This window comes from Antechinus flavipes, chromosome 6 (genome assembly GCF_016432865.1).
Source record: "Antechinus flavipes isolate AdamAnt ecotype Samford, QLD, Australia chromosome 6, AdamAnt_v2, whole genome shotgun sequence".
In the NCBI taxonomy this organism is placed as follows: Eukaryota; Metazoa; Chordata; class Mammalia; order Dasyuromorphia; family Dasyuridae; genus Antechinus; species Antechinus flavipes.
Window position 1 is genome coordinate 203,487,282 of NC_067403.1, and position 26,454 is coordinate 203,513,735.

A 26,454-nucleotide genomic window follows, 5' to 3' on the forward strand; every position below is an offset into this window, starting at 1 on the left:
GAAGAAATTGGAAAATTGGATCAAGGGTTTGCTATTATTTACCTGTTTCAAAGATGAAGTAGAAGGAGGCCTGAAATCCCCTGAAGACATGGCTTTCATCTGCCTGGAAGCTGATTAGCATGACACTGGAGGAGCTCAGTACAGGTTGGGGCACAGCAAAGCCACAGTACCGAGCTAGCCCAATCCCAGCCCAGGAAAGCCAGCAGCATTGTGCACCAGCCCCGCACCAGTGAGGAGGACATCAGACATTAATAGCATGAAAAAGAAAAGGGAAATTTTTCTCAAAAGCAGTTACTGGGAGGGAGGGGAAACTCATAAACTCAGATATACCTAGAGATATTTTTATCAAGGAAAGAGGAAGTTTAAGTTATATATAGTAAATATTATTTCTTTTAAATACATTTTAACCTTGTCCCTGTCCCCAATATGTTGATTGTAATTTAGTCTCATTGATTGTTAGAGGTTTAAAAAAAAAAAAAAAGACCTTAGGAGTCACCTGTTTCAAACCTTTGTTTTATAAATGAGGAAACAGACTTTCAGAAAGTAAATGGTACACTGAAGATCACATATTGGCAAAGCCAGAACCCATACTCAGATCTTTCAGACTTCAACCCACTGCAAAACATTTAAATAGTCCATTTCAAGGACCTAGTTATGATTTTCTATAGTACCCTTATAATACAAATACCACCTAAATGCATTCCACAGTACTATCACTCACAGCAGAAAGCATTGTAAGATGTGTAATTTATCTCAAAATGCCAGTGCCTTCCCTCTCTTAATTATCTCTAATTTATCCATAACTTGTTTGTATGTAAGTGCTTTTGTGTTGTAGCCCCATTTATTAATTGAGAATAGGAGTTGTCTTTTGCCTTCCTAGTATCCCTAGCATTTAGTACAGTGCCTAGCATACCCTAAATATTTCATATTTATTGACTGATTAATCTTTTTTAATCTTCCTGACTTTTTGTCAGTTAGGTAGTACTATTATCCCTATTTTACAAATGACGAAACTGAGGCTGAGAGGTTTAGTGGCTTGAGCTAGTACCAGGGACAGTATCTGAATTAAGTTCCTTCTAAATCTAAGGATAGGAGACTTGACACCCTTCCGTGGATGTCTTTCTGCATGCTGAAGTTCTACTGGGATAGGAACCAAGGGAAGACAAAGAAGAATATCGTCTTTGTTTATTTTATCATTAACTGTTGTAAATATTAGGAATAAATAGAATCTTAGACACTAGCTCAATTCCAAACATTAGCTTATTCTATAGATGGTAAACTGGGGTCTCTTTTGACTTCTTTGTAAGTGCAAACATCCTCTCTGCCCTTCTCTCTAATTTACCTTTCATCCAAAGCAGGGATGTATGGCTGAAGAAATATGGATGAGAAAAAGAATTATTCCAATTCTGGGCACTTTTCTCTCCCCCAATTGCAAACCTTTATCTTCATCTATCATCAATCTTAAAACAAGTGGAAACAGAGGCTACCAAAGATAAAATAGACACCAACCTATTTCTTCTTTCCCTTCCACATCATCATATACTGTCACTGAATCAGAGAGGCAGCCATCACTTTCTTCAAGCTCAAAGTTCTGAAATTCAAGCTGAAAAAATGTGAAATTACATACAAAGCCAATATCATGGTTAGTTAATTTGCAAGTTAGACTGAAAGATGGAATTACATCGCCTCCCTGAGGCAAAATTTGCTAATAAGTGGAATAAATCCAATCCAAAAATATTCATTAAGTACCTACTATGTACTATATGACTATATGACTATACTGACTAAATGACTATAAAAGACATATGCTGGATGAAAGAGGAAAGGAAAAGACAGGGAGAGAACCTATGGCTTCACTTGAATAGGGAAATCTTAGTAATGATAAGGGATGAGGATGATAGTGATGAAAGCTGGCATTTATAGGGCAATTTAAGGTTTGCAAAGCACTTTACAAATATTATTTCATTATGCTTAGTAAGATTGTATATGTATAACTTATCTCAGATAACTTGCTAACTTGGTGGGAGAGGGAAGGAAAAATGGAAATCAAAATCTTACAAAGGTAAATGTTGAAAACTACATTTACTGGTAATTGGAAAAAATAAAATACTATTAAGTGAAAAAATGTCATTTGTTCTTACAATGATGAGAAGTAGATGTTATTATTATTTCCATTTTACTGCTGATGAGATGAGGCATAGAGAGGTTAAATGATTTGCCCAGAACTAAAAATCACACAACAATATAAGAGTCTGAAATGAAATTTAAATTCAGGACTTCCAAATCCAACACTCTATCCTAGTTGCCTACAATAATGAGGAAACTACTCTAATCGATAGAGGCTGGGACAAGATATGCAATTTGTTACAGTTATTCAGTCACTTTCAGTTATATCCATGAAATATATCCATATTTCATGACCTGTTTGGGGGTTTTCTTAGCAAAAATACTAGAATGATTTGCCATTTCAACTCCAGCTCATTGTACAGATGAGAAATTGAAGCAAACAAGTGACTTGGCCAGGGTCACACAGCTAGTATTTTTCCCTCACCTCAATATTAAATTCACAGAAACAGTGATTTAATAAGCCCCATTACCACTGGTACCTAATATCCAAAAAGGAGGCATTTTAGAGTTTAATCTCTGGGAGAATCTGGATCAGTGCAAGCCTTAGACTCAGAAAGAAAACTTAGATATCACCCAGTCTGAAACAGTTCCTACATAGTCAAGCTCAGTTTTGGATTCAGGACTTGTGGCTCCAAAATGCAGTCTTCTTTCTACATACCATAATTTCACATTTAGATGGATCTCCAGTGTAGGTAACTTTCAAACCAAAGAGAAATATAATTCTAAAGTGCATGCTAGTGATCACCAAAATAGCTTCTTCTAAATGTAAGTTGACTATTAAAAAAAAAATCAAAATAATACACCTGGAAGAAACTTAATAGATGATTTCATCCACTCAATCTTTTTTATATGCAAGGATACAGACTCATAGATATATAATGACTTGCTTGAGATCTTAGGGCCAGCAAGTAGCAGAAGTGGAATTTACCTTAGGATCTTTTAAATTCCAGTCCACTGTTCTGTTAACTAAACCACACTGACATAACTATCTCTTAATCCTGTTAGAGAAACTTCACTAGAATAGATCCATAATATATGCAAACAGTTCAGCACTTCTAGGATAATCTTGTCCAATCCTTTCTTTTTACAGAGAATAAAACTGAGTTCTAGAAAGTGGAAATCATTTGTCCAGGGACCCTCAATGGTGTCAATATTGTGATTTGTACCACAAGTGTTTCACCTCTTCTTGTGAAAAGGAAACTTTCTTTTCTCACTGTGTTTCATTGTCTTCACCTCATCAGTCCCTTGTTCTTTCCATTATGGAAGGTCATTTTCAAATGAAAATTGAAATAGATTTGCTTTCATCTTAAAGAGCTCCTCTTCATAATTCTTCAAGTACTTAATCTCCCACTTAGGAAAAGAAGCTATGGATCAAATTATAAGTTGAGGTTCATCATCCTCATTCTCAATTAAAAATTTACAATTTTTATAAGTTTCTTGGGCATTGAATCTGAAGCAAAGAAGCCAATGGCTGGACAATGGTGGCAGTGATAGCTGCAGTACACATTGTCTCATCTCTATTTCTTTCATTTAAATTGATGGTAATCCTTTGAAAAGTGTAATCCAATATCAAATTACAAATATCTATACTAACCTACCTGGTTCAATAATCATGGAATCAAAGACACTTGGGGTTAGAATGAACTTTAGAATTCCAGCCCCTCTACCTATTTTAAATATCCTTTTCTTAAAACACTAAACTGCTCCTCCATTGTGAATCTTCTGTTATACTTGCTATCTTCCATGGTATCTTTCTTTACAGTTTTATCTGAGCATTTTCTTCCTGCCCTTCAAAATGCCTTTCAAATGTTTCATTGATTCTCTATGTGTCTTGCCCCTGGTATTTCTAAAATACTCTCTTTTCCTTAGCAGACCAGTTAAATCTTCATCAAAATCATTTATATTGTCAGCTAATTTTTTTCTGATGCTGAGATCTTCAACTGGAAGAAAAGTTGAAAATATCATCTATACCCAGAAATATTTAACTTCCTACACAGGAATTTGTAGTCACACAAAACATTACCCACATTTCTTCTTGTTTCTATCATTTCTCTCCACATTGCGTCAGCAGAAGGAGGTGGAAGAGAGTGTATTGGCTAAGTCCTACAGATTTTTTTTCTTTTCTTTTTTTTTTTTTTTGCTGAGGCAATTGGAGTTAAGTGACTTGCCCATGGTCATATAGCCAGGAAGTGTTAAGTGTCTGAGGTCAAATTTGAACTCAGGTTCTCCTGACTTCAGGGCTGGTGCTCTAGTCTATTTTTAGGCTGGTCTTTAACACACATTGAAAGTAATAGCATATCTTCCAATTATCACTGTCAGATTAAATAAGATTGCTACTCAGAAGAGAACAGGATAGAATACAAAAAATATTTTTCCTGGGGCATTCAAAGGGAATGACCTAAGGATAATGTTTCTATGTAAAACAAAAAATACTACATATCATTATGAAGGATCCTTTGAAATGTAAATGAACTTCATTGAATCTTTTGCACAATTAAGTTCAATTCAAAAAACATTTTTAAGCATTTTTTAAAGTACTGTCATCAGCCCTGGGAATAAAAAAATAATAATAACAAAATGACCACTAATCTCTAAAAGCTAAACAGGCACAGTACAACATGTACAAATGTAATGGATTTTTGAAAAAAGAGAGAAGATTAGCAAATGGGAAGATTAGAGAAGATTATGTAGAAAATGTGGCATTCAATCTTAGCTTTAGATGAGGACTCCAATTACAGAGAAAATAAAGTTCATTTCAAGCATTTCAGACATCTTGTATAAATGCACAGAGATAGGAAAAAGAATACCTTACTCAAGGAACAGCTGATGATCAAGTTTAGCTGTAATGTACAATTCATGAAGAAAATGATGTGAAATAAAACTGGAGAGGTAAATAAGGATCATATTATAAAGGGCTTTAAATACCAGATCAAGGAGATGTCATTTTTTCCCAGAAGGAAGAATGAGCCATTGAAGGTTTTTGAGAAGTAAAGTAATATGTTTAGATATGTTTCTTTAGGAGATTATTTTAGTAGCCCTATAGATGGATTGAAAAAGGAAGAAAGTGGAAGAAGTTGGAATGGAAGACTATTAAGGAGACCTTTATATATATAGAAAGGATTTGAACTAAGATGATATCCAAGAGAATGTAAAAAGGGAAGGATATGCAAGAGATGCTGTTTATGCAAAATTGACAGAATTTAACCACTGGTTGGCTAAGGGACAAGAAATAGTCAAGGATGACTAAAGTTTTAAATTTAAGTGATTGATAATTTGGTGATGCCCTTAAAAGAAATAGGAAAGTTTGGAAAATGAGTAGATGTATGAGGGAGGGTGTTGAGATCCATTTTGACTTTACTGAGTTTGAGAATCCAGTAGGACATTCAGCCAAGTAAAGGAAGTACAGCTAGATTTCAGCAGAGACAGCATGTCTTACTTTATTGTATTGCTGACAACAGCTAAGTCACTCACAGTTCTACTCAATTATTCTAAGACTCAGTTTCCTCACTTGTGAAATGGATTTTAATTTGAGGTTCACTTCATTACCTAACATTTAAAGCTATCATCAATCAGACTATACAACCTTTGTAGTGTTAATTCATTTTTATTTCCTTTCACACATTCTCCCTGAACTACCTTCCTCGTTGTTTCGAATATAAACTGTGCCATCCCTTTTCTCTGTTTCTTTGTACAAACAGTACTCTCTGTCTTAAATGCACCATTTACCTCTACCTCATAGAATCCATAATTTCCTTCAAAGCACAGTGAAAGAGCCACCTTCTATTTGAGACCTTTTTAAAGCACTAGTACCACCACCATCTCACGCCAATTATTAGCACTCTTTTCCTCAGCATACCAATTGGAAGTGAATCGAAACTGAAAGAAACTTTTATGGCATTGTACCGAGCCTTGAGTGTCTGAAAAACTAGACCTGTTGCTTAGAGAACAGATGTGTTTAATGCTTAAATTAGGATCTAGGTTAAGCCTAACAGAAACCCAATGAGATCCAAAGATTGATGCAAGGAAAATGAATTGTTTTCTCCCGCTATACATCTTAAGCAACCCATGTTTTATCTGAAATTTGTCTCTGTGTTGGCCAATAAAGTCCTGTTTCCTTGTTCTTTTAGTTGAGAATTCTATACAAATGTAAATTACAATCTCAGGGACAAGAATTGGAGTAAGATATCCTTTAAGGGGTTTTCCCCTCTTTCTAAATTATTTCATTTTAGGAATCTTTTGTTGTCAGCTATAAGCACAACCATAACACTAAGAATCATTTGTCAATTGTTAAGTAATAAAAGAATATGAAGTTTTCATAGAATTTGTAAACAATAATCAATCACACAAAATCATGTTCAAATCATAAATACTAATATATATGTATGTACACACATATACAATAATAAGAAAAAGATACATTTAAAAACAAATGTGACTACATAGGAGCTCTCTAATAAGTTAACTTTTTTTTTAATGTAGAAAAGAAAAAAAAAATAAAGAAGAACCAAGACAAAAAAAAAAGTGGCAAGGAATTGTGAAAGTGGTAGCAGAAAAGCTAACATTGAATATAATAGTCATTCTAGAAAGGTTCGAACTAGCTGCTTTTTAGGGGATTTAAATTGCTTAAGATCTTAGAACTATATTTCCTCCCAACTCAAGAAGATTTAAAGCTATCATGGAACCCTAAAATGGAAAACAGAGCTCTGAACTACAGTAGCAATTTTTTAATCTCTCTGTAGAGAATTGCAAATAGGAGGTGGAGACAACAACAAAGTAGATAGAGCAGGTTTTCCAGGACACTAACTCAAAACCTTAGTAGCTGAAGTATGTTCTTTTCCCTGAAATCAGCAACTAGCTTATTAAGAGAATCTTGCAAGGTAAAGCTGAATAATGCCTACTTAGAAAAACTTTTGAAACAAAAATAAATTATTTTTCCCTTCTATTGTGTACAACAGAAGGCATGGTTAATTACCAGGTGTTTCTCTGTTGCTTTAAATTTTGTTATTTGTATTTTTAAACAATTGTTTTCCAGCTAAAAATATGATAATTTTAATTACTTACTGAGTTCCTTCCTTTTTACTAAAGAGAATGTGATGAGGCAGTGAAACTTTGGATAATTAAATACACAAAAGTCAACTGCCTGGGAAATCTGCTTCCAAGTCAGGGAATCAAATAAATCATCTGGGGACTGAAAGTTGTATGAATTTTTGTCAGCAATCGATGTTTTCCGGCTTTCTAATTTTGCAAAGACTGAAAGAGGCACGATTCTTGCCTAGATTAAAACTTCACGAATTAATCTCATTATTTCCAAGTAGAATAACTTGAAAAACATAATGGAGACACTGAAAATTGTTTGTAAGCTGTATTTGAGAAAATAAAGTCAAACCAAAAAGAACTGTACCATTGCCTAGTAAGAAGATTATGTTGGTAGATTAAAGAAAGAGAGTAAAACTTTTGCTCCCCATATTCTCCATCAAATGTAATTTTCTTCAAACTACAAAGGTATGAACATCATTAACAAGAAATTGAAGCCCACATAGGAGAGCTTCCATCTACTTCCCTTGCTTTGATAATCCATTCTATGTCAGTGAGTTCCACTTCAAATTCGCTTTGACCAAAATTGAACTCACTATGTCTTCTACAAAGCTTGTCACTCCAACTAATTTCTCTGATTCTATTCATGGCACCATCATCCCCCTAGTTTCTAGAGCTCAAAACCTTGAAGTTGTTATTGATCTTTCCCTCTTTCTCCCTCATCCCCACCATGTCCAATATCTTTGGAAATGTATCTAACAACATCATAATAGTTCCTTCTACATCTTCTTTCCTCCATTCCCACAGAAATCAGTCTAATTCAAGTTGTTATCAACTCTCGCCTGAATTGTTATGTTTCTTAATTGTTCTCACTGCCTCTAGTCTCACTCCCTCTCCAAAACATCTCTTATATGTGTCAAAATAACTTTCCTAATTCAAAGGTCTGATAATTTCCTTACAATGCTCACAAATTTCCCCTTAACCTTAATTCCAAAGCCTCCTCCTGTAGAGAGGCTTCATTCATCAAATCACATCTATATTGTAATCAGTTCTGATATTCCATTTCAGAAGGGATATTGACATGCTGATTTTTGTCCAGAAGAAGGTGAGCAACTCAGTGGAATAGTGAAACCAGTGTTTCTTATGATTTGGGGAGTGGGGATGTCAGACCCCAAATACAAGGAAAGAAAATAGCATAAAACAACAAAGCAGAAGGTACAGGAAAAAAGTCTATGTTAATCAAAACAATTTACAAGGAAACTAATCTCACTCATATATAATGATCTGCATAGCTGTTAATGTGGTTTTGGTAATTAGGAAAAATTGTAAACAATTCATTAAAATAACAAATTGGTATTTCCTTTACACAGTCAAACCAAGAGTCAGTTTCATGTCATATAAAATAAGAAAATTAGACTACATTCAAAAACTTTATGTAGAAAAGGAAGAAAGGAAACAGAATTGAGATGCAAAAATATGATCTAAGTTTGTCTTTGTCACCTTCCATCATCCCTTTCGATCCTTTTTCATTTTATTGAGTCATCTCATCTCAACCTTCTTAGAAAAAAGCAAGGGGAGATGGTGAAAAGAATGTTCAAGTTGGAGGCAAAAGAGATCTATATTCAAATCATGTGATATCAAAAAAGTAACAACCCCTCAGAAATTCAATGTTCTTAATTACAAAATGGAAATTATCCGTTTCAAAACCTATCTATAGAGTTGCTATAAAGAAACCATTTTAAATTTCAACATAAATGTCTATTTATATTATCCACCACTCATATCGTGTCTTTCCTATTCAGTCATTCACTTTGTAGCGCCAATCAATTCTGAAGTGAAAATATCTCTCTTTCCCTCTGTCCTTCAACAATATTAAGTATTTTTAGAATGCTATGTGAAGAGCACTGTGCTAGGCACTGGAAGATATATAGATAAATAGAGCATGCTCTCTCCCATCATGGACCATCCCATTATAAGACTATAAATTTGATTTAGAAAGGCCCTCAGAGTTCCAATCTTCTCATTTTTCAGATGATGAAAATGGGGTTTGGAGAAATGAAATAACTGAAAGTGACATCAGAAATAAGTAATTGAGACAGGATTTCAACTGAGGCCCACTAATTCTAAATCAGTGCCCTTTCCAAGAACGTTCTCTCTCTCTCTCTCTCTCTCTCTCTCTCTCTCTCTCTCTCTCTCTCTCTCTTTCTCTCTCTCTCTCTCTCTCTCTCTCTCTCTCTCTCTTTCTCTCTCTCTCTTCTCTCTCTCTCTCTCTCTCTCTCTCTCTTTCTCTCTCTCTCTCTCTCTCTCTCTCTCTCTCTCTCTCTCTCTCTCTCTCTTTCTCTCTCTCTCTTTCTGTATTACTGTCTCTTTTTCTCTCTGTCTTTCTGTCTCTCTAGGTTTCTCTCTGTATATCTCTTTCATACACACACACACAAATACACATAGAGTGATCTATCTTACTTGGAATATAGCTCAAAATGGACTATAACTCATCTGGAGATAAAATTATTAAAATAAAATGTTATGTTAATCCCATATAGAAACTCCTAAAATTTTTTCTTCAGATGATAAAAATGTGTAAGTTTTCTACAAACCAGATTTGATGGATAAAGTAGAATATGCTAAAACCACATAGAAGCCTGTTAAAATGTAATGAGCAGAGGTTTTGAAATAAAAAATCTATGCTCTAATCTCTGTTCTAATACTTACTCTGTGTATGACCTTTGGAAAAAGATATTTAATTTCTTTTGGTTTCAATTCTTTGATCTGGAAAACAAAGGGATTGTACTAAATAACCCCTTCCAAATTTAAGATTCTATCAAATGTGAATAAGTCTTAAACTTCCATATCACTGTCTTCATTTTAGAAAAGGAGTTTGCTAACCCAATTGATTGGTAGAATGTATTGACAAAAAAAAAAGTGAAAAAAGAGATCATTCCTGCAGAGTTCATTTTCTGGTCGATAAGTCAAATAGATGAAATTAGCTTTGTAGACACAATCCACCCACCATGGCTCCTGCTACTCACAATCCTTAGTATATCAAGATAAATCTGCAAAGCCAATTGGTTGAACCAAGTAGAAAATTCCAAAATGTGAATAAAAAGGGCCACCTTTTGCCATTCCCAAAGGTGCTTAGAATATGAGAATCTAGAGATCCAGCCATTAAATTCTGGATGTAGTAGCAGTCAGTGGGGTAGTTCAACACAGGATCTTTATCTTGTGTAACATTCCAGATTAAACTGAGGACTAATTACCAGATCAAGTCAAAGACTAAGATGAATCAGATTCTTGGAAATCTATGGTACTTATAGATGGACTGACTGCCTAATATTATGGGGACCAAAGTATTCAGGATTAAATCTGTGCTTTCTTTTATATAGGGAACTCCTAAGTAAAGGAATCTCTTTTACTAATGAAAATCAGCATATTCTCTGTAATTTATAGTGTCAGACTAAAGAGAATTGCCTGGAGTCCAGAGAAATTAAATAATTTTCTCAGAGTCACAAAATCATTATATGTCAGAAGTTGGACTTGATTAAAGGTCTTCCTGGTTCTGAGCCAATTCTTTATACATTAAGTTATGCTACCTCTCAAGGAGTCCAAGCTATTGGAGGAGAAAAAACTGAAACCAAGAAGAGCTAGCAAAGTCAGAGTAGCTCTGCAGTGAAGAGTCCAGTACCTGAGGGAGCTGAGGTGCTACTTCCTAATAGTAAAAACCACTTTTTAAATAGAAAACAATTATTGCAGCCCTGCCTTCTATATACACACTCAAAGAGGGTCAGATCCAAACAAGATTCTCTACTTGAATTAGCCATAAAACCTTTCCTTCGGGGTAAAATTGCTAGAGTGGCTGGGATAAGGGGAGTGTGATACCACTTATGGTGAATTGATTTCATGGCATCCATACTAGCTGGCCATACCAAACAGGTGTAAGCTGAAGCTTCAAGGAAGCATCAAAACTTAGTGAGAATTTTGGTCATTTTATGTCCTGATGGATTAAAATGTGCTTTTGTGTTTGTTTCTGTGTTTCTTAGTGGCTCCCATAGCAGAAGGAATTAATAACTGCTACACATATGCCCAGTAACCCAGTTGTACTAGTTAATAGATGGAACAATGATCATTGCCCTGAAAGAAAGAAAACAAATGCTTTTTTCCAGATTGTATAGGGAATAGGTAACTTTTAACTGAGTCCTAACTGCAATAATTAGGGGCCCAATTATAGTACCTTAATGATGCGGTCTTCTGGAGCATGAATAATCCAGTGACAAGTGAGCAGATTTGTATAAACATCCGGATAATGTAAACTTTGTATTATCCCTTCTTTAAAAAGGACAGTTAAGGCAACACAACCAGAATCTAAAATAAAAACCAAAAGTAAAAGTTTTCTCTCCATCTCATCATATATGAATTTCCATTTGAGAACAAATGAGATTGCATTAAATCTTTAACATCCCATCACCACCTGCATGGGCTGCCATTATCTCTGTATACATGATTTCTTATTAGAATGGTCACCAGGACAAAGAGATAGAGATGTATTCGATGTCCAATGTACCCCCTTGTCTGCCACAAAATTAAGTTCAATTTTCATGCTCTGTTTAACAATTTAGACTGGGGAGAAAAATGTGTCCCATTTACTTTCACTACTGTGCTCACCGTTGTTGTTCAGTCATTTCAATCATGTCCAACTCTTTAGGACTCCATTCTAGGATTTTCTTGGCAAAGATACTGGAGTGTTTTGTCATTTCCTTTCCCAAATCATTTTTACAGAGGAGGAAGCTGAGGCAAACAAGGCTAAGTAACTTGTTCAGGGTCGCACAGCTAGTGAGTGTCTGAGACTGGATTTAAACTCATGGCTTTCTGACTCCAGAGCTAGCAGTCTATCCACTGCACTACCTAGCTGCATTGTTCAATTTAGGATATCCCTATACCCAAGTCCTGCTGCAGTTTTTCACCTGAACTACAAAATTATAAAGTAAAATAAATTACTTTACCAGGAGAATGATTTGGTTTAAGAGCTTTGTAGGTGAGTGAAAATCCAGTGCCATACTCTGTAGCATCAGAGACAAACTTCAGGCTTACTGAGTTGGAGCTAATGAAGATTGGTGAAGGGACAACCACACCACAGAACTTCCCTGCAACATATCATCAAAGATTCTCAGTTCAGAATCTAGTGAGGAAAAACAAAGGTACCTCCTCAGTTCAACGAAGATCTGAAGAGGAATTACATTGCAGTCCATGGCCAACGCTCTGGACATTCTGGCTCCTTTCCACCCCATCCCTTTCATTACTAAGGCACTTTACTATGGCTAGTTAGTATTTCTCTCCACACTCAAAGAAGGTAGATGAATCACCAAGTCTGGATCAGTTAGTCACAAAAGGATTATAGAATTAGAGATTTAGAGATAGAAAGTAGCATCTTGTTTCATCCCTTTACAAATGAAGAAACTGAGATCCAACAAAGTTTAAAAATTCACACAGGTCATTAGGGATATAACCATTATTTGAACCTGCCATCCCCTGAATTCACATCCAGAGTAACACAACCAAAAAGAGGTTAGAAAATTGGGTTCTGGATTCAGAATCCTTAGAACAGGCTGGAACCATAATGACCCTTAGCTAGCAGGACTATAGGAGACTTTAAGTGACAGTCAGCATAAATACTAGTCCTTGACAAATCAAAGCACATCTCATGTTTCATTTTCATAACAATCCTGATTATAGTCTTGCTAAACTAAATTTTGAATTCAAAAAACCGGAATTTTTAAACTTAGAAAGCTTTTGCTTCCCTACTCTTCCCAATCTCCCCCAAAGCATCCCTCACCATTTTTCAGGCTGAAAAAAAAAGTGTAAATACATAAATGCAGTGCTCACAAGCCAATGCATTGTTAAGACCATAAACCATCGGGGCTTCTGAGCACCAATGAGTTCAAGCTTTCCCCTCACACAAATGCTCCTTAGGCACTGTTTTTTTCAGAGGACCCCAGGGGAAATCCACTCACCGATGAGCCTGTCTTCTAATGAATATACAGACAGGGAATCCCGGCGACAGAACTCCTCAAATTCCACATCCAAGTGGGAAAAATTGAGCCAGATGTGCATCTGCCCTATGACGTACACGGTCCACACACACAACCTAGAGACACACAGAGTGAATGAAAAAAGGACTGATTTTTCCCTGGCAAGTAGAGATGATAATGATCCAACAGGTGGAACTGGACTTGGGAAAGGGGACAGGTGAATGGTGCTGACTCACTCATCACTTCCATAGAACTGATGGGGATATCTTGGGAAGCGGAGCTGCCCCTCGGGCCCTGAGAGCTGCCCATCGTGGTCACTGCACAGGGCTTGGAAGAGAAGTCAAGGAAGAGCAGCGTTGGCCAGTGGTAAGTAGCACTACTTGGACAAAAAAACAATGAACAAACCGCTGCAGCTGTAGCTATGAGCTCTGGGTTTGTGTTGCTGGTGACATTGTGTGTCCTAGGTAAGACTGTGTGGGGAGGCTGTGCATCTGACCAGGGCCTGGTGCCAAGGGAGAGAGACAAGGGTACTGAAGCTTAGTTCCTGTTGGGTGCATCTATGCCAAGTCCTGCAGGGGCCACCTGGTAGAGACTAAGATGAACTCAAGAAGCAACTGTACATTACACCTTCCTAATCAATCCTTACAGACTACCTCCTAACTCTTTCCATCTCTCCTATAGGACAAGGGAGGCCATCCTGACCCAAAACTTGCTGGGACTAGAAACAGACATCTGTTCAGTTAAAGAGGACTCTTCCTCAATAATCAGAAATATAAATGAGTTGATTGTTTCCTAGGGTCATAGATTCAAAACCGAAGGGCACCTCAGAGATTATCTAGTGCAATCTGCTCATCTTATAAATGATTCATTCAAGACCCAGACAGGTTAAATAAAAAGCCAACAGTTACTCAGGTAGTCAGTGTCTGAACAGAGATCTGAATTTAGGTCCTCAGACTAAAAATCCAGTATTCTTTCAACTTCATCAGTGAGCTGTTGCTTACCCACAGAGCTTTTCATCCTTTGCCCTGGGTGAAGAAAGAGAAAGCTTTTTAAAACAACCACATTTGTGAAAAATCCTACCCCAATCCATCCAAGAGCCTCAGAAATAATAATCATACAATAAATAATAATAAATAAATAATAACGAATAATAGTCTTGCATTTATTTATATAACTTACAAATAATAATCATGCATATTTATATGATCCTTTACAATTTAATAATTGATATTTATAAAGTACTTTAATATTGACTAAGAAATCTTAGTGTATTATCTCATTTGAGCTTCACAACAGCCCTGTGAAATGAATATTACATATAAAGAATTGTCATAGGATCATGAAAGCACAGATTTCAAGCTGGAAGGAGTCCCATTTTAAGAATGAGAAAACTGAGACCCAGCACCCCTCTTGCCATGGGTATCCAAACTATACTTTTCCAAGAAGTGTGGTTCTAAAATTGACCTTTCAACATATGTTTCTTAAATGTCCAATTGACAAAAGCACATATAGAAGAAAAAGAATGTATTTTAAGAAACAAGTTCTAATTTCAGATTTCTTGTTTGCTGTATGATCTTGAGTAAGTCATCTAATTAATATCTTTGTGCCAGCCTCACAAAGCTATTGTGAGATTAAAATGAGATAATGAATATAAGACATTATTTAAAACTATATAAATAGTTTTTTATTGTTATTTGGCCACCACGACAGACAGAACAAAATACATATTACATCCAACTAAGGCCCTGATTTCTGGTTTCTCTTCTAAAGAATTATTTTGGATTTCTTGAAAAGTTTCCTTCATGAAATAGTATTTGAGTTAGGCTTTAAAAGATAGGTAAGAGTTAAACAGACAGAGTGGGAGGGATAAGTATTCTTAGAAGAATGAATAGCCTAAAAAAAGACACAGAGATCTTAAGATAAACTCTATATTGGAAAGGGAAAAGGGGAGATTTATTATAGGATCAGAGATTTAGAAGGAGCCATAAGTATCAAGTCCAACCCCTTGTTTTTCATATGAGAAAACTGAGGGAGAAAGAAGATAAATAACATGCTCAGATTCATACAGCTAGTGTGTAGGATGAGGTATAAGACTATACCTTCCTGAATTCAAGTTCAAAACCCTATTTACCCTGCCATGCTGTCTCTAATATATTTGGACTAAAGTATATTTTTTGGAGGGAAGTTTTAGGAAATAAGATAAGGAAACATTGAGTTTTAGTGATCCTTGAATGACAAAGAAGTCTAAACTTTACTCATGAAAAAAAAAAACAGGAAATCTACTAAAGATTTTTGAGCAAGAAAAATATGATCAGATCTAGGAATTTTTTAAAAAAGATTATTCTGAAAGCAGTGTAAAAAATGGATTGGAGAGGAGAAAAGTAGAAATGGATAACTGTTAGACAATTATCTAAAAATTCCAAATGAGAAATGAGGGCTTGAACTAGGTGGTGGCAAGCAAAAGAAAAAGAATATATCGAATGGATAAAAATGCCATAACAGAACAAATACTACTAGCCATACCAAAGGCAGGCAACAAATAGGATGCTCTCTTCTTAGGGAAGAAAGAACACAGTCCCGTGAGGGGAAAGGTAAAGATCCCAACATAACATAATGCAGCTACTTCTTGAGTAGCTCTGTAGGTAAGGGGAGGAGAAGGGTAAGGAAGGATCTTACTCCAGAATACCATCCAGTAAATTGTATTTTATCTAATCTTGATAACTAAGTACTAAACTCTGATGTTTCTATGTGATTAAAAGTCTGTGCTGTCCACTTCCTCTAAATTCAGGGCCCTAAATCAAAGTACTTTGTTGTTTACTCACCCCACCTCCAGGTAGAAGATAGAAGCTAGCAGCTAATTAAATGTGGGAAGTAAGGGAAAGAGAAGAGTTACCTTGACCACAGGAGAATGGGAGATGCTGCCCGTGATAGAAATAATAAAGAAACAGGAAAAGATAGTGAATTAAGTTTGAAGTATGGTTGATTTTATTTGGCAGTGGGTTATATAGGTGAAAAAGTCTGATGGCACTTGAAGATGCAAAGCTGAATGAAACTCCAAAGAAAAATCAGAACCATTTCTATAGATTTGATAGTCACCTGTATAGATATATTGTTTAAAGTAATAGGGGCAGATGAGATCATCAGTGAGACTCTGGAGATAGAAGATAAGAGATTGAGGGACAGATTCTTAGGAAACACCCAAATTAAATGGTGACAAAGAAGACAATGATGATCCAGCAAAAGAAACCAAGACGGAGTAACTCCAAAGGTATCTAGAAAACCAGGAAAGTGTAGTATCCCTGAAATCTAAGTAGGAAAAGGTAGATCAAAGGGTCATCAACAGATAATGTAGCTATTCACAGACTTCAGTTATGACATCTACACATGGTTACAAAACATTGGAATAGAAGAAACCTTGGAAAATTCTAATCCAACAATCTCATTTTATTGCAAGGGTTCTTGCTAACTTAATTGAAGAGGAAGGTACACTATAATATCAGAAATCAATGTATTCCTAATCATTACTACACGACTACCTAAAATTTTTAAAAATTAATGGTTAAATTATCATATTAATCTTCCATTGAATCTCTAAATGAAATATATTTTATTCTAGAAAAACATGTTGAGAATAAATAATTTCTATGTTCTCTATGAAACACAAAAGCATAATTTGGAGCCTGACTTCCCTCAATTTCTCCATGTCTCAACTTCCAACCTCACAAATTCTCTGCCCCTATCAAAAGAGATACTGCAACTTGGGTCTCTATAAGACATTGACTTTATTACCCATTTCAATAGTATTGTGAATCCAGGGAAGCACTTTAGTCAGGTCTGTAAAAACCCCAGGAGTTCCTCTGTAACTGGCAGTTTTCTGACAGTTGTGCCTCCAGCTGCGAGCACATCCCATCCCCCAGGAAGTCACACCAGCTAGAGTCCAGGCCCCATGCTTATTCCTGCACATCAGGGAGCCCCCTGAATCACCCTATAGGAAAAGAAACTCTTGTCATTAATGTCAGCATCAGTACCTAACAAAACTTCCACTTTTTGCCTTGGGACTTCTATAAGAGTGACTAGGAAGTCTTTTTAAACTCTGGGGGAGTTCTGAGGGAAAGGGGTAGTCTAGATAAATGAAATACCCAGATAATCCTCAAAACTTATTCTAGTTTTACACTTCTACTCTTTCTTTTTCCTCCAGCTATTTCTTTAGAATCATAGGAAGGAATAAGTCTTCCTAAATAAAGTTTCTTCCATTTCTTCCCTCCCAAATCATAGAGCTGATGTACAAGAAGCAAGAAATTACCCTAAGATTAATGGCTCAATGTTTAGGACTAGATTTGGCCATATTAGGTGCTAAATAAATGTATGTTGACTTGTCAAAGGGAGAAAGGGAGGCAAGCAATGGCCAAAATAATCCACAAACTGAATAGTCACCAAATAAGAGAGTTGGCCAATTTTTGTGTTTGGGAAAAGAAATAAGCATTTTCTAACTATTAAAAATTATCCTATAAGTGAGAGATGAATAATCATTCTTAGCTCCTACCACTTGATACCTGAGAGAAAGAGAGATCAAATCAACAATCCAAAAATGCTTTTGAATGATTATTTCCAGCTCTGATTTAACCTCCAGACTCATGGCTTCTGATTCTAGCTCTTTGGCCCTTCAGGGTCATCATGAAGAATTGTTGAATCCATCTCTCCCATGGGAAAATAAAAAAGAATGAGAATTCAAACTATTATCAAGCTAGGCTCTGCTTTCCCTTACCCACCTGACATGCATCCTTTCCACCATCTGGAAAGCCAGCACAGAGAAGCGTATTGCCCTTGATGGGCCTTTTTAAAGTTAACAGCATAGCTGCGCACTTCCTCTTAGTCAGAATGGGCAAGTCCACTTGATGCAAGACATGAGGGAGGCGGCCATCTAGGAAAACAAACAATAGGAAAATATAAGAGAGCCTGAAATCCCATAGTCTTTCACATAGAGATTGCTTAGGTGCAAATGCTTGTTATATTGAGATGTTGGTGTATCCAGTGGGATGGGATGCAGCTGCTTACTCTCTTCCAGACGGCCCCAGCCTGCAGTGGTACAGATGAATCCTGGCTCAAAAGTTTCCCCCCGTTTGGGAAGACACACGGGCCCAACAAACTGGCCTGTAGGAAATGACAAGAGGGACTCATCCAAGCCTGTACAGAACACCCAGGACTTACCCTCCCTAACAGGACACACAAATGCAGCTGTATCTTTAACATAATCTTTAACATAATCTTTAAAAAGTAATCATTAATCTTAAGAGCCAGAGCCTCTTGGATTTATTTTATTATGATACTCCCATTGGCAAGCATCCTTCCCAAGCCCTTAATTATCAACAGGGTGAAAAGTCAACAAGTGAAGTATCTCCCAGAGAAACACTGGAGCCAAAAAAAAAAAAAACCTTAGCTCTCTTCTCCTTTACCTTCCACAAACATGGGGCTACAATGGAGAAGAATTATCAACCAAGAACAGTAGCTTTAAAGCTTTAAAGTCAAGACCTTGACTATCAGAGCACAAGCTGGCTAGGCCCAGAGGAGCCAGGGCATGGCTAGCCTCAGATGGTTACCAAACTTAAATGCGCCATTCATCTTCAAGAGGGCAATGTCGTAATTCATTGGTTTTTTGGGTGTGAAATAAGGGTGTCTGATGATGTTATCCACAGAAAGGATCTGCTCTCCTTGCTCTACCAAATTCAAATCATGTTCTCCTGCTGTAACATTCAGAAAAGTTTTCATATCCCTACAGAGAAGAAAAGTAGTTTAAGAAAAACAACCAACCAACCACAGAGATCCAAAAGATTACAGGTAGTGAATGGCTATCATCATTAATCAATACTGACTAAATATCTGTGTGTGCAAGAACCTGGTCTAATCCCAGAGGAGACTTATTAAATGAGATTGTATTGCTCCCTACAACCAATTCTAGCATTCCTTTAGTACTCTATTTCTGGCCATGAATTTCATGACAAAAGGGGAAATACCAGCTGATCTCCAACCATGAGATTTTCCTTTCTTACTTATGCATGACACAGTGAGCAGCTGTGATCACCCATTGGGCAGAGATGATAGTTCCTCCACAGAAATGCTTTTCTCTTCGTTTCAGAGACACCTGAAGGACAAAAACTGTAGATAATAACAATGTCTTTCATTTGAGAATACATTACAGCAGGGGTCCTCAAACTACAGCCCGTGGGCCAGATGTGGCCACTGAGGACATTTATGCGGCCCGCCGGGTTAGGGCAAAATCAGACCAGAAGTGATGTTCGACCTAAACTCGCTTACAGCACTGGGCTGAGGTGGCAGAGACAGAGCGTGAGGCGATACCGAGGTGAGGTGAGTTCCCAGGCCGGGGTGTGGGGTGGGGGGAAGGGAGAGAGATGCAGAAAACAGAGAACTTGTACAGTAATGGCAGCCACCACCACAGACAGATGTGGGGGATGTACAGTGCATGCTGTGCATGTCACAGCCGCTGCAGGAGGAATTCCCTGCAGCAGTGAAGGTCGGAAGCAGGAGCGCTAAGCGCGAAGAGCAGGAGAGAGAGTGTGGAGAACGGAGGCATCACAGCTCAGAGACAGCTTAGAGGAAGTTGGGCATTGCAGTCTGTATGTCTCTGTATGGGCAAAGTTATTGCTGGTATATTGTTTTTGTAGTGCTGTATATATACATGTATATATATATATATATATATATATATATATATATATATATATAGGTATTTTACTAACAGCAATTTGGAATCTCTAGGAAATCATGATGTCAAGAAAAAGAAAAATTGACTCAGAGTATAGGATATTCAAAGAACAGTGGACTTATGATTACTTTTTCATAGGACAAGGAAAGAGCTGTATGTCTGATATGCCAGAATATAGTGTTTGTGTTCAAAGAATATAATTTGCATGGATACTATGAAATTCAACATAAAGATAAATATGAGTGTTTGGTTGGAGAAGTGAGAAAAGATAAAATATTAAAACTGAAAAATACATTGACAACTCAGCAAAATACTTTTGTGAAGCAGAAGCAGCTAAATATTTCATTACTGCGAGCAAGTTTTCAAGTTGCCAAGCTAATAGCACGCACTTGCAGACCATTCGTGGAGGGAGAATTTGTTAAAGAATGCCTTCTTTCTGTTGCCAAAGAGATGTGTCCAGAGAAGGCCGATTTATTTAGTACAGTGAGTCTTTTGGGATCTACAATTACATGGAGGATTGAAGAAATGGGAGAAAATCTGCATCAGCATTTGCAAAACTCCATTAAAAAAATTTCACATTTTTCCTTGGCACTCAATGAAAGCAATGATGTTTGTGATTCTGCACAACTTCTAATTTTTATTCGTGGGACAAATGATTATTTTGAAGTCATAGAAGAGTTTGCTGCACTGCAAAGCATCAAAGGAATAACTACAGGAAAGGATATCTATGAAAAGGTTTGCCAAACTATGAATGGTTTGGAGATGGACTGGGTTAAACTAGCCAGCGTGACAACTGATGGTGCTCCTAGCATGGTGGGCTCTAAGAAAGGAGTAATTGCTCGCATTAACCAAGAGATGGACAAACATAACCATTCTCATCCAATAGCCAACACTGCCTCATCCACCAACAAGCGATGTGTAAATAAATCACTGAAGTGGGACTCTGTTATGAAAATTGTGGTATCTTGTGTTAACTTCATTAGAGCTAATGCACTAAATCACAGACAATTTCAGGAATTTCTGCCTGAGCTAAATGGTGAGTATGATGTTCGAAGATGTTCTATATCACACAGAAGTCCATTGGCTGAGTCGAGGGAGAGTTTTGAAACATTTCTATGACTTACTTCCACAGATTACAACTTTTCTTCTTTCAGAAAACAAAGAAGTACCAGAGCTCAATGATGCAGAATGGAAATGGCACCTTGCCTTTCTGACAGATGTAACAGAGCTACTCAACAATTTCAATATGCAACTTCAAGGAAAGGGGAAGCTCATCTGTGATATGCAATCACATGCCAAAGTATTTGAAGTAAAATTAGGCCTCCTCATCAAACAAGTGAAGGAGGAAAACTTCTGCCATTTCCCCACAACTCAAAACCTGTTAGTGGAAAAACCGCTGATTGCATTCCCAAACAAAACCTGTATGGCTCCATTGGAAAAATTGCAAAAGGAGTTCCAATTTAGATTTAAAGAGCTTCATCTCCATGAACAGGACATATAGCTTTTCCTTAACCCATTTGCTATTGATATTGAAAACGTGGATGCAATTTACCAAATGGAAACTAGCTGAACTGCAGAATTGTGACTCTCTGAAAGACACATTCGAGTAGGCAGCTTTCAGAATTTCTATGCATCTCTCCCCCTGAGACATATCCTCATCTCAGGAACCATGTACCCAAAATGGCAACCATCTTTGGCAGCACTTATATCTGTGAACAGACTTTTTGTAGAAGGAAATATTTGAAATCTCCACCTAGATCAAGACTAACGGATGCACACTTGCATCACTTGTTACGACTAACCGTGACAAATATGAACCAGATATTGACGATCTCATTAGCCAAAAGCAGGTCCATAGTTCCCATTGAAATACTGCTAAGTTGATTTAATTTTACTTCATTTTAAATATTGTATTTGTTCCCATTTTATTTCTTCACTTCAAAATAAGATATATGCAGCGTGCATAGGAATTTGTTCACAGTTTTTGTTTTTACTATAGTCCGGCCCTCTAACAGTCTGAGGGACAGTGAACTGGCCCCCTATTTAAAAAGTTTGAGGACCCCTGCATTACAGGATGTAAAGTTTTCTTCCTAATCGTATTTGATTTTCATAATAATACTATAAACTAGTTAGAAGAGGAGTCCTTCACCCAAACTTCACAAATGAGAGTCCCAATTCTCAGAAATTCAGCCTGATCCTGGTTTGTACTTTATCTACATTTTTCATTATACCTTCAAGGGGAATGATTAAGTGTGAATCAACTCTCTTTCCCTCTGTCCCTCACTCCCACAGTGTCTGATAAGTTTTGGAGTTTATCTAATCTAACAGTACAGTGGCTCTTTATATATCCTTTTCTCTCCATTCTCATAGCCACTAAGTGGTTTTAATTTCTCAAACCATAAGAGATGGTGGAAGGAATCCTAGAGACCATCTAGTTCAAATCAATTTTATGGTTTTTTTCCATTATTTCTTAAGTTTTTTTTAATAATAACTTTTTATTGACAGAACCCATGCCAGGGTAATTTTTTCACAACATTATCCCTTGTACTTGGTTCTGTTCCGATTTTTCCCCTCCCTCCTTCCACCCCCTCCCCTAGATGGCAAGCAGTCCTATATATGTTAAATATGTTGCAGTATATCCTAGATACAATATATGGTTTAAATCAATTTTAAAGATAAGGAGGTTACATGAGTGCCCAAGATAACACAGGTAGTAAATGATATGAACAAGATTGAAACCCAGCCAAAAAAGTACTTTTTTCCACTCTCTCATGCTGTCTTCCTGGTCTTTAATTACTTTCTCCATCAAACAATGTTTACATGTAAAAAGAGCTATAGTGAACAACTACATTCAAGAAATCCTCAAACCTAAAAACCCAGAAACTAAATAAGTCCCAAAATAGTAACCCAGAAATCATAGTAGAAACAAGGTCTGTCATACCCTTGCTCAAGAAGCTACTTGATCTCAAGAAAAACTCCTTTGGTATTTAAAGCCCCTCATCATCTGACTCCCTGTGTATCTTCCAAGACTTTTGTCACATTGCTCTTCCTCATGCAATCTATATTCTAGCCAAGGTGGTCTTCCTATTACTCACTGTACATGGCATTTGATCCTTCTCTCATGATTTTGTTCAGAGGAACAAATGGAATCTTCTCTACTTTCATCTATCATTTGTCATCTCTAGGTTCTGTCAAGGTCTAAGTTCAAAGGTCAAGAGCTATACACTTCCTTTCTTGATTCTCCCTTTGCTGTTAGTGCTCTCCACCAAAAAATTTTATTTAAATATATATAATATAAATGTATCCTGATAGTAGAATGTAAGGTCTTTGAATACAGGAAGTGTTTTGTGTTTTTTACTCTATATTCCTAGCAACTAAAATGTCTTGCAAAAAAGAAGTACAAATGGGAATTATGGGCTAGGGTATTTCAGATACCACCCCACTCCTGGGTTGGAATCTGTTTACATAACAATGATCAGTACTGGTTTCCAAAACTTTAACATTTCCACAATGTTATTTCCATTATCATATAAGATAGCTTTGTCCACTGCCTATCCATTACCTTTTGGAAATTCAGCCTGATCCTGTTTTATATATACTTTATCTACATTTTTCATTATACCTTCAAGGAAAATTACTAAATGTGAACCAACTCTCTTGGATATAAAAACCAACTTGATGTCTCTGACCAAAGGCAATTTTAACCTATATTTGAAATTTCCTACCATTTCCTAGAAATACATATGGCCCTAAAATATGGCTTATTTTGGATTTAGAAGAAAAAAAAACAGCATGCAGAAATCTAGCAACATCATGTTTATGTTTTGAAGAAAAAATTTTGTAAAATACTAAAGTTTCAATATTTGGAAAATATTGGAGGACCTATGGGAAAATAGAGGGGGAAAGAACAGAACTTTTCCTGCTCCTCCAAGATCACCCCAGATTTCAAAGTAAGTATTCTTTATTCATTATTTCTCCACCCTTGATCACTTGATCCCCAAAATCCAATTCTGATCCTATCTCCTCTCTTACCCTCTTTGCTACAATATCTCTTTGGGTAAAAAGCAATTCTTAAAATTTCCAGGATTCATTTGTGTTTTCAAATATGAATTTATGGGCATATTAGACATATTTGTGTTTACTCTGAAATAGAATTAGAAAACAATTTAGATATGTGTGGCTGTGTATCTCTTCTTCCTAGATAGACAGAAAAAGTAGATGGTGACACAGTAGAAGAATCAGAATGTGGAAAAGACACATCTTCATGAGAGAACAGCTAATCTTCTATAGCCCAAGCAACCTCATTCTCCCATAGACCTTCCATAGCAATCAATGAATATTCATGGAGAATGAAAATAAAGGGCAAAAACTGACTTTGTAAAAAAAAATTATAAATTTTACTCTAAATATATACATTTGCCTGATTTTTATTTGATTATATTTTACATCCATTTGTATACTATAACTCAACAAGGAAATAATTTCAGATATATTTAAATGTCAAGAAACATTTATTAAGTGAGAGGATTGTATTAGGAGAGATAGAGAAATAAGTAAGTCACATTCCCCTACTGAGTTCACAGTTTGTCAGGGATATATGACATAGTTACTAATGACAGTATACTGCAGGCTTGTGTAGAGTGCTAGGCTTGCAGTTGGCAGATCTGACTTCAAATTCTGGTTTTGCCATTGGCTACTTATGTGACCATAAGCAAGTAATTTAAGTTTTCTGGACTTCATTTTTCTCAACTATGAAATTAAATTTTAGAGCCTTTTTGGCTAAATCTGTCATCCTGGGATCCTATAAATCCAAAATGATGCATGAAAAGTGTAAATCAAATACTAGTTAAGGCCTGATGCAGGAAAGGGTACATTACAATCTTTTCCTGACAAAGGATATCAAAGAAGGTTTCATAAACAAGAAGGAATTTGAGATCATTCTTCAAGAATGGACAAAGTAAACATTTGGAATAGGGTCAATGGGAGATAGGAAAGGGCATTCCAGTTATAGGAACCAACAAGAACAAAGTCACAAAAAATGCTTGTGGCAGCCCTTTTTGTAGTGGCAAGGAACTGGAAACTGGGTGGATTCCCATCAATTGGAGAATGGCTGAATAAATTAAAGGAAATATTATTGTTCTGTAAGAAATTCTGATTTCAGAAAAGCTTGAAAAATTTAATGAATTGATGATAAGTGAACAAAACCAAGAGAACATTGTTTTTGTTTTTGTTTTTTAATTTTTAAATAACTTTTTATTTACAGAACCCATGCCAGGGTAATTTTTTTTTTTTACAGCATTATCCCTTGCACTCCCTTCTGTTCCAATTTTTCCCCTCCCTCACTCCACCCCTTCCCCCAGATGGCAAGCAGTCCTTTACATGTTAAATAGGTTACAGTATGTCCTAGATACAATATATGTATGCAGTACCAAACAGTACTCTTGTTGCACAGGGAGAATTGGATTCAGAAGGTATAAATAGCCCAGGGAAGAAAAATAAAAATGCAAGCAGTTTATATTCATTTCCCAGTGTTCTTTCTTTGGGTGTAGCTGCTTCTGTCCATCCTTGATCAATTGAAACTGAATTAGCTCTCTTTATCGAAGAGATCCACTTCCATCAGAAAACTTCCTCAAACAGTATCGTTGTTGAGGTATATAATGATCTCCTGGTTCTGCTCATTTCACTTAGCATCAGTTCATGGAAGTCTCGCCAGTCCTCTCCAAGAGAACATTGTATACAGTAACAACAAGATTATGTGATAATTAACTATGATGGACCTGGCTCTTTTCAACAGTGAGGTGATTCAAAGCAATTCTAATAGACGTGATGAAAAGTGCCATCTGAACACACAGAGAAAACTATGGGAACTGAATGGAGATCAAAGCATAGTATTTTCACCCTTTTTGTTGTTATTGTTTGTTTGCTTGCCTTTTTTTTTCTTTCCTGTTTTTTTCCCCTTTTGATCAGATTTTTCTTGTGCAGCATAAAAAATATGGAAATATGTTTAAAAGAACTGCATATGTTTAACCTATATTGGATTGCTTGCTGTCTTGGTGAGGGGAGTGAGAAGAAGAGAGGAAGAAAAAATTGAAACAAGATTTTGCAAAAGCAAATGCTGAAAACTATCTTTCCATGTATTTTGAAAAATAATATTAAAAATTTTAAATAAGGAAAGAACAAAGGCACAACAGAAGCCATATAGAGGATGGCATTTTGTTTTTTCTTTTCAGGAACCATCTAGAACACACAGCAAGGAACAAATACTTGAGCATATTCTCAATATGTCTTTTCAGGAACCATCTAGAGGATACAATAAGGAACAAATACTTGAGCATATTCTCAAAAAGTAATGACGTGGCCCCAATCTCTCTGACAGCCTCTCAGATGTGACAATTTTTTCTGAGAAGTCATTCATTCCTGCCATAACAATCATTGTCTAGTACTCACCTGCCATGGATATGCTCCTTTTTCAACTGGACTTCCTCCAACAATTCGACTGAAATGGCCCAAATAATCCCAAGGCTGGTTGTCTATTGCACTCCGCCCACACAT

At 36.4% G+C, this 26,454-nt stretch overlaps 1 protein-coding gene across 1 annotated transcript in view; it reads right to left on the reverse strand.

The window, feature by feature from the left end:
• OVCH2 (ovochymase 2) overlaps positions 1 to 26,454 on the reverse strand; it is a 48,321-nt gene extending 21,867 nt beyond the window's left edge. Inside the window, exons 1-13 of the mRNA XM_051966745.1 lie at positions 26,350 to 26,454; positions 19,229 to 19,320; positions 18,779 to 18,951; positions 18,237 to 18,332; positions 17,951 to 18,102; positions 16,971 to 17,166; positions 14,183 to 14,206; positions 13,418 to 13,508; positions 13,164 to 13,297; positions 12,156 to 12,296; positions 11,387 to 11,517; positions 1,510 to 1,603; positions 43 to 174 (exon numbers count right to left, since the gene is read on the reverse strand). Of these exons, the coding sequence (XP_051822705.1) occupies positions 43 to 174; positions 1,510 to 1,603; positions 11,387 to 11,517; positions 12,156 to 12,296; positions 13,164 to 13,297; positions 13,418 to 13,508; positions 14,183 to 14,206; positions 16,971 to 17,166; positions 17,951 to 18,102; positions 18,237 to 18,332; positions 18,779 to 18,951; positions 19,229 to 19,320; positions 26,350 to 26,454 (1,561 nt within the window). The remainder of the gene's footprint in view (positions 1 to 42; positions 175 to 1,509; positions 1,604 to 11,386; positions 11,518 to 12,155; positions 12,297 to 13,163; positions 13,298 to 13,417; positions 13,509 to 14,182; positions 14,207 to 16,970; positions 17,167 to 17,950; positions 18,103 to 18,236; positions 18,333 to 18,778; positions 18,952 to 19,228; positions 19,321 to 26,349) is intronic.